Raw genomic sequence first — 8,926 nt, forward strand, 5'->3', positions numbered from 1 at the left:
AAGGCGAATTTATGAGAAAACTAAAATATAAACGCTATTTTAAAATCCTGTCAGGCCACTAAAGAAAACACTGGGGTCAGCATTTTAAAAATTTATTTACAAAGTTATGTACGACACGATGGAATAACATTTAGAATAACATATATTCATTCATATATAAACAGACTTCTATAATAGAATGACACTTTTTTCGCCTTTTTGAAAATTTTTTTTATATTTAAAATTTCCCAACGATTTTATACACTTTTTTTTTTTCTCAGATAAAACTGCGGAGAGTGAACCTTCCAAAAAATGAAAGTTCAGAGCTCTAAATCTACCGGATTTGTTTTTCTTAAAAAAATAAAAACCCCAAAAGGAAAGTCAATAATTTTTATACAAATATGTACAAATGATTCCTCCCCGCGGTACTGGGTGCTGTCGCCTTCGGGCCTTTGGGTGATTCTGAGTTTCTTTTTACCTGTACAGAACGCACTTCTGCCAGCTTCATTCCTATTTGCTCGCACCCGAGTGTGTTTGTGGGTGCCAGGAGTGGGGGTCGGGGGGTGGGGAGAGCGAGGTCAGGCTCCCTCGGCTGCCCATCTAACAGGGGTGCGCGGCTCAGGGTGGGGGGCCTCGGGGTGCGCCGGTCCGGAGAAGGGGCCTCGGGAAAGGGGGCTCCGCTGGGGGTGGAGGGGACCGCTGGGCAAGCGAGTGGGGTCGGAGAGCGCCAGGCAGGGGGAGGCGGGGCGGGGCAGGGGAGAGGCCCGAGCTGGAGCCTGCCTGCTCCCGGGCGGGCCGCGGCCGGCCGGGGAGGGCGGGGCGGGGGGGGGGGCTACTATTGAGCCGGCCACTTGGCTTGGCCCGCGGCCGCCGCCGAGGCTGCGGGCTGCAGGAACTGTCCGGAGAGGGGCACGCTCAGGATGGGCGCGATGGCCGCCGTGGTCCGGCTCAGGGAGAGCGGCTGGTGCGTGGCCATGAGAGCCGCCGACTGGACCGAGACCGGCGGCCGCAGGAAAGTCTGCGCTGCCTGCCGCTGCGCTGCCGCGCGATCGCTCTGGCCGCCCTTGGCGCCCGGGCGCCTCCGGCCGCCCTGGCCCTGCGCGCCCGCCTGCCGCCGCCTCGGGCCGCCGCCGGCCGAGCCCCGGCCGCGGCCGACACGCCGGATGATGTTTCGATGCTGAAGGAGGGCCGCTGTGGCTCGGCCTTGATGAGCGACGAGGTGGCGGTGGCGGCGCGCCTGCGGCGCCCAGGCTGTTGAGCTGCAGCTGCAGGCCGGGGCTGAGCGGGGAGCCGCCGAACGCGGCCGTCTTGCGGCCCAGCTCCCCCGAGGGCAGCAGCGGCACGGCGGGCGGCAGCATGGGCCCCACGGGCGGGATGTAGGGGTACTGCAGCGCGCGGCCGCCGCCGCCGCCGCCGCGGCCGCCGGGTGCGGGTAGGCGCTGGCCGGGGGCAGCCCGTAGGGGCGGCCGTAGGGCCCGGCGGCCGCGGCCAGGCTGTAGGCGCCGAAGCTCTGCATCATGAGCGCCGTCTGCTCGCGCAGGTGCTCCTGCTGGTGCCGCTTGAAGCGCTTCCTCCGGCGCAGGAAGCTGCCGTTGTCGAACATGTCCTCGGACTGCGGGTCCAGCGTCCAGTAGTTGCCTTTGCCCGGGTTGCCGGGCTCCCGGGGGATCTTGACGAAGCAGTCGTTGAGCGAGAGGTTGTGGCGGATGCTGTTCTGCCACGCGGGGAACTTCTCCCGGTAGTAGGGGAAGCGGTTGCTGATGAACTCGCAGATGCCGCTCAGGGTCAGCTTCTTCTGCGGGCTCTGCAGGATGGCCATGGTGATGAGCGCGATGTACGAGTAGGGAGGCTTCACCAGGCTGTTCTTGGGCTTGCTGGGGGCCAGGCCCGCGGCCGGCCCGCCGCCGCCGCCGCTGCTGCAGCCGCCCCCGCCGCCGCCGCCGCCGCTCTCGTCCCCACCTCCTCCGCCCCCGCCTCCTCCCCCTCCGCCTTTGCCGTCCGCCTCGGCCGGACTGCCGCCGCCGCTCGGGTCCCCCCCCGCCGCCGGAGCCGCCTCCTTGGGGAGGCACAGGGGCTGGGGCTGCTGGGGCTGCTGGGGCTGCTGCGCCAGGGCCGGCTGCTCGTCCGCCTCGTCCAGGCGCAGTTCGGGGGGCCCCGCCGGGCTCTCGCAGCCGCAGCCGTCGCTGTCCTTCTCCTCGAGCCCTTCGTCCCCTTCGCCCACCACATCGATATCCACGTCCTCGGCCGTCAGCACCGTCTGGCCGGACATGTCGCTGGCGCTGCCGCTGCCGGAGAGGGTCATACCTTCTCGGAGTTTAGTGGCGGCGGCGGCGGCGGCGGCCGCGGCGGTGCCGGGGAGGGAGTGGTGGCAGCGGGGAGGAAAGCAGGGGAGGGAGGAGGTGGGAGCGTGGGGCAAGTTAGGGGGCTGGCTGGGCTGGGCTGGGCAGAGGCGGCGAAGGGGGGGGGGCTTCTCGGTCCCGAAAGCTGGCAAAATCGGGGGGGGGGGGAGAAGGAGAGGTGAGGGCTGGGGGTGGGGAAGCGGAGGGAGGAAAGGGGAGAAGGGAGGAGGGGGTTGCAGGTGGCTGCTCCCCGGCTGCCTTCAGCTCAAACTCCCCGGCTTTCGGTGCTTCTCATGCGAGCAGCTGCAGGTGACTCCGTCTGCTTCCCCGTCTCCTCCTCGGCTCTCCTCTCTTTGGGGAAGGGGCTCCGGCGTTTTCCCTCGGCTGTCGGTGGCTTCCAGATTTTGCCCCTTTACTTCTTTCTCTTCCTGTCTTCCTCCCTCTCCTTCTCTCTCTCCCTCTCTCCCCCTGGATGTGGGGGGGGGGAGGAGGAGGAGGAGGAGAGGTGCTGGCTGGCGACCGAGGGGTGTGGGATGGTTATCTCCAAGTGGCTGCAGAAGGAGAGAGAAGGGGGGGAAACCCAAAGGGGGAGGGGGGGTGTCACAGGGACTCAAAAGCCGCCTCAGTTGAAAGTCCCGTTTTAAAGACTGGGCTGATAGATTACTTTCCACTTAAAGATATAGCAGGAGGCGGGGCCACGTGACTGCCCGTGACGTCAGGAGCCCCACTGCTAAGCCATGCAAAACTCAAGTTGTTTCATGGAATTGTCAACAAAGAGACAAGAGTAGCACAACTTATCATCACATGCAAGCATCATTTCAGCCCACAGCCTTCCTTCACGCTAGCTGGGGACTCTATCAATGGGAAGCCCATTAGTCTGCCTTTACCTAAAGATTACACATTACAGGCACTTCATTTCATTACATTGGAAGCCAAAGGGGTGTGGGTGCGCGCGCGCGCGCGTGTTTTCCCCCTCTCCCCCTTCCTTTCCTCTTTCTTCCCCTTCCCCCCCTCCTCCATTTTCCCTTTCCCAACAGTTAGTATGGGAGTCGGGCAGTCAACAACCAGCCTTTGGCCGACTTTTCCCCTTCAGCTTTCCCCGCCCCAGGTTCCTCTGCGCCCAAAAAACCAGGAGGAAGACGTTCCCAAGTCCGGCGGCACAGCCAGGGCCGGCGAGCCCATCCCTCCGACTCAATGCACATTAAGGGATGCTTTTTGGGGGGGGGGGGGAAAGGGAGGGGGCGGGGAAGGCAACAAAAAGGCAATTTGGCCCTGCACCCATTTCTTGTTCTGCACGTTGGTATGTATAACCGGTGTATATTATACGTATACGAAATTATAAAGATCCCCCCCCTCCACGGTATATGGGAGGAAATCCGAAAATGACTATTGATTAATCTATTAGATTAGTCGCCGAGAGAAATAAAAAGACGTAAAATAACAAAGAGAAACTGTAAATAAGGAAGCCTTAACCGGCTCCTGAGAGGTGTTAACGACTTAATCATTGCAAGAGTTAGCATACGAAAAAGTAGGAAATGAGGGGAGTGTGAATGTGAAGACTCTATTCAGCTGGCCCAAGGTAAGACTGGTCCCTGGAAAGGATGCTGCAACTTGTCGACTAATTCTGTTCTCTTGGAGCCAAGGGCCTTGTTCAAACTAAGAATAACCCAGCTGGGAAGGCAAGGTCGGAAGCGGCTTCGTTCCGTTGTTTTCCTCTCCGGCTTTGGGTGGGGGGTCTGATCTATGTGGATTCTTACCTGCATGCGTTGCCGTGTGTATTCTGGGCTTTTCGGGGGGGAGGGGGGGCTGCAAAATCAAAGCTATAAATAGAAACGATCGACAGAAGGAGGATGTCTGTTTCCAGCCCGCAGATGCAGATCGTAAATGCAAATAACATTTCTTTTGGAATGGAAGCCTTCTATAAAATACAGACTATCCGCATGGGCTGAATAGGTATGGAAAAAGAAGTCGGACAACTCCAGGACCACTTCGACCGCGTTTCCGTTGGCAGGGCTTTTTTTTTTTTTTTTTTTTTTTTTTTACCTTTTGCGGCACAGGAACAGAGATCTCAACGATTGCCAGTGGGAGCCAATAATTCTTCTCTTCCCCCCTTTTCTCCAAGCATTTAGGACGAGGATGCGGTTGACTGGCACCACCCCCGAGCCGGCTACCATCACTCGAACCCCATCTCTGGCCGCGGACGCTTGAAGAGGAAGCACGAGTGGGGCTCCCGTGGTCCCTCACCCCCCCCCCCCAGCCCTCCCGGCTAGAGCTGAGCTTGGGCAGGGGAAAGGGCAAGAACTAAGAGACTGGGAGGAATCTGGGAGTGAAGAAGCTGAGCAAAAGGATTGATTTATTTCAGGGTCGGGTCCTGGGCTGCTGTTTTACCCCCATCCCCCAACGCTCCCTCCTCCCCCCATATCCAGGCTCCCGCCTCTCTCTCTCTCAGCCTTTTAGCCTATAAACTCCGCCAAGGAAGTCTGCCCAAACTTGCTTCCATAGGGCTTGTCTATACACTCGTGCATCTGCCGTAATTGCTCTTAAAGGGAGCCTTGACACCCGAGCGGCCGATTCCACCCGAGACCCGCGGGGTTTTCTTGGCCGGAAGATGGGAGTTGGGCTCGGGGAGGGGTGGGGTGGCTGAGACGGGGCGGAGGAGGCCAGCGCTCCGCTCTAGGAGGCTGCCACTCATTTCTAGGATTTATCTCTGTCCCGAGTCAAGCTCCGGGGGGCAGCTGAGCCAAGGAAATGCGCCAGGGGCTGGATTTTCGCAGCTGCAGCACTGAACTCTCCTTGCTCCAAACCGTTTCAAAACGCTATTTGTAAGGTGTGGAGTGTGTGCACGCTGGGGAGGGGGTGGGGTGGAGGGAACAAAACAACCTTTCAGGAATCAGAGAATGTGGGGCTTTGAGGAGAGAAGAGCGTTTAGGGCGGACCCCGACCCGCACCGGCCCGGAGGAAAATTTCGGGGCGAAGCATGGAGACTATTCCCGAATCCCTGTCCCCTTCCCTCGTGCCCTCCCAGCTCGCCCCCACAAACACATCTTCGAGACGTTTGCAAAGCGCCCGAGAGTGGGGTGCGGCCCTGGCCCCGGCTCCTAGCTGCCCGGCCCTCCCGCCCGGGGTGCAGGCCACCGCCGGGGCGCTGCGTGCAGGTGCGGGGCGCGTGGGGGCGTGCGCTTTAGCGATCGCCGGCTGCTGTCTTCTCCCAGTCCCTTCCGATCGCTTCTAATCTCTATTTGGAGGGCAGTGGATTTGGGGGGCGCGGGGAGAGCAGCGCCCGCTCCCCGGGAGCACCCTCCCGCTTCTTTTGCATCTCCATCAGCTCCTCTCTCTCTCTCTCCTTTCCACTGGGGAAAGACGATCCCGTTCTCTTCTCCAGTGTCTCTCGGAAATCTCCCGGGGAAAGGGGGGGCGAGGGGGAGGGCGAATGATCAACTCCTAGCCGGGCTTTTCATTTGTTGCGCTTTTTCCTTCGACACAATAAAAGTCAAATTAATTGATTCATACCATTAATTACGGTCTTTAGCGTGAAAAGCAACGCTTCCCCTCGATTAGAGATCTATTGTGCTAATCTCTTGTTCAATCAGTGTTACCATCTGATGCGCGGACCGGCCCCTTACAGAAACTTTTCGACTCGATTAGCTAAATTATTAGACGTGCCGGACCCACTGCGCCGCAGCCCTGACGCCGGCTCCTCTGCCTGCCCGCCTGTTTAAAATCGATTTAGATCAAAGGGAGGTGGCTGCCAATCGGACACGCTCTGCTCCGCGGACCCGGCTTCGGCTGCAGCCTGCCCGAGTCCTCGCTCTCCCCGGATCTCGGCTTCGGGGGCTCGCTTCACCTGCACAGAGGGGGAGAAATCAGCTCTCTGGCTCTGGCTCTGGCTCTCTCTCCTTTGGGGGGTGGGAGGAGGTTGGCACTGGAACGCTTCCTTCCCCTTAGAAGTGGTCCTTGTTTTAGAAAATAGCAGCCAAAGGAAGGAGGAAACCTAGATGTAAAAGCGGTTATTTGGGGCTTGTAGCTTTCACATCGAATTTGAGTGTTCACTAGAATCTGTTTGAAGTCTCTTTGTAGTTGATCACTAAACCCCCGCGTGTCTTCAGTGAACACAAGATTCGATTTATTGTTATTGTTATTATTTTTATTATATCTTGTAAAAAGAGAAAAAAGGAGGAGAGAGAGAAGAGGAAAGGGAAGGAGGAGGAAGAAGAGGAGGAGGAGGAGGAGAGACAGGAAAAAAGGAAGGGAAGAGATGAAAGGAGAGAAGAGAAAGGGTGAAAGAAAGAAAAAGAATGTAAGAGAAGAAAAGGAGGAAAGAGAAGAGAGAAGAAACGAGAGAAGAAAAAGTACAGAGAAAGGAGGGAGGGAAGAGAGAGAGAGAGAGAGAGAGAGAGAGAGAGAGAGAGAGAGAATTTTTTTTTTAAAAAAGGCAAACTTCACAGGATGGTTTGGATAGGGGTGGCATCCGGCCACTTATCTGCTGAAGTTTTTGTTTTAATTTTTTAAGCATCTCTCCCCTAGACGAGGGGTAGCACTGGTGGGAGAAGTGGAAAGTGGGGGAAATGGATTAAAAGGGAATGAATTCCTTCCTTGCCCCGGTGCAGGCATGGAATTCATTGAAATGGAAGCCAGGGGAACCCACCTGGGCCACAGAAAGGAAGAAAGAAAAGGGGGGAGCACTTTGGGAGAGTGGGGAGGTTTCAAGTACAGAGATTCAAACAACCGGAGAAGAAAGTAAACTGTAGTAAAGATCGATAGAAAGGGAATTGAGATGTCTTCTAGGCACAAGAGTGTCGTTGTTACTGTGTGTGTGTGTGTGGTGGGGGGGGGGGAGAGAAAAGTAGATGGTACAACTTATGATGGAGAAAGAGAAATTAATTACAGTTCAATTTAGTTCGAAATCAGCAACTGTAGGTTTTTAGTGGAGAGCAGGGGTGCAGCAGGCGGGCTTCCTAGCGGCTGGAAAGCTGGGGAAAGAAGGGAGCGGAGCGGGAGCCAGAGTACTCTCTCTCCCTCTCCCGTGAGCAGCTGCCTTTGCAAAGACTTCCAGAATCCGTGGCGCTGGTCCGGGGGACAATCCTCTTTTCGAATGTGTGGGTGTGTGTCAATTTCTCCTGAAAGGGGGAAATCAGACGCAGAGCTGGAAAAATTACAGGTGGGTCCGGATGTTGCCTTTCCCTACCTCCATCTCTCTCTCTCTATATATATATATATCTTGGGGATAATTGGATATGGGATAATATTTATACATACATATGTGTGTGTATTTATATATACACACACATACATAAATATATTTCATGTATATAATAAACATATATTACCAAAATTCTTTTATAAAAGTCTTGGGCTGTTATGTCCTTTTTTCCTTTCTAATCTTTAAATACACACGTATATACAATGTGTGCGTGTGAATCATAAACAACCATATATATATAGAGAGTTTTCTACCACTTTCTGGAGATTTGCTGCAGCTGACAAGAGTGGAAAGGACAAGATGGTAGGAGATCCCCAAATCCACCCACCTCATTTTCCCCCTCCCCACACACAGTGGGTGGGACCTTCAGGGCCCCCTCCCTCTCAGTTTCTCCCATCCTCCTCCCTCTCGCCCTGCTTCCCTCTCACCTTGTAGGAATAGAGCTGGTTTTATGTTCTTGTTTGTGGATCTGCATCTAAAAAATTTTCATTTGTTTTCTAAATCTACCCCCACCTTCCTGCAATTCGCTGCCTATAAAATCAGGAGGTTACCACAGAATGAGAAAGAGAGGGAAGAGGAGGAGGAGGAGGAGAAAGAAGGAAGAAGAAGAAGAAGAAGAAGAAGAAGAAGAAGAAGAAGAAGAAGAAGAAGAAGAAGAAGAAGAAGAAGAAGAAGAAGAAGAAGAAGAAGAAGAAGAGAGAAAGAGAGGGAATAGTAGTTGCGGATTTATTTATATTGGAAATGTATAAACATCCATTCTGTAAAAGGCAACACGTTTAATTAACGATGAGAGAGCAGTTAGGGGCAGAAAGCTAGTAAAATTGTGTGATAAATTTATGGCATTGTTAGCGTGCTTTTAATTATGGCTATTATGTTAATTATTTCACATTAGCATGGAGTTATCAGCAGCATGTCAGATTTAATCAAAACGAGCCTTTCTCTAGAAAATTGTTCTTTTCATCGTCGAGGAGAAAGGTCCTGAGCTGGATCCGGCCTCAGAAATGAAAGCCCGGGTGTTTTGGACCCAGTCTTGCATCGCATGGGCTTTCACAGCATCCCTCCAGGCTAGAGACGGGAGCAGAGGGCTTGTTTTTTAGGAATTCACTATCTTCACCCCCCTCCGGAGCCGCCACTTTATCATCTTGGATCATTCTGTCAAACAATATGATGTTGCTCATTTTTATCTGTCCCATTTTACAAAACCCCCATTCACCCGGGAAAGGCAGAGTCGGTCGGCTCAGCAACAAAAGAATGAACAGACGAGACGTTCGGAGGGGCTGGGTTGACTGCGGGCTGCACGCGGCCGGCCTCCCAGGCCTCCTAAGCTGGAGAGGAAGAAGGAAAGTAGAACCAAGGGGAAGGAAGGAAGGAAGGAAGGAAGGAAGGAAGGAAGGAAGGAAGGAAGGAA

The 8,926-nt window shown here is 55.0% G+C and overlaps 1 protein-coding gene across 1 annotated transcript; it reads right to left on the bottom strand.

Moving 5' to 3' along the window:
- Positions 1-557: 557 nt before the first annotated feature.
- FOXD3 (forkhead box D3) lies at positions 558-4,911 on the bottom strand. The gene is given in 3 exon segments (XM_031968382.1): positions 558-1,375; positions 1,378-2,869; positions 4,362-4,911. Coding segments are annotated over 2 exon segments (1,722 nt in total). The 5' UTR covers positions 2,282-2,869; positions 4,362-4,911.
- Between the last annotated feature and the right edge of the window lie 4,015 nt (positions 4,912-8,926).

The sequence above is a fragment of the Sarcophilus harrisii genome, chromosome 4 (genome assembly GCF_902635505.1).
Source record: "Sarcophilus harrisii chromosome 4, mSarHar1.11, whole genome shotgun sequence".
Lineage (NCBI taxonomy): Eukaryota > Metazoa > Chordata > Mammalia > Dasyuromorphia > Dasyuridae > Sarcophilus > Sarcophilus harrisii.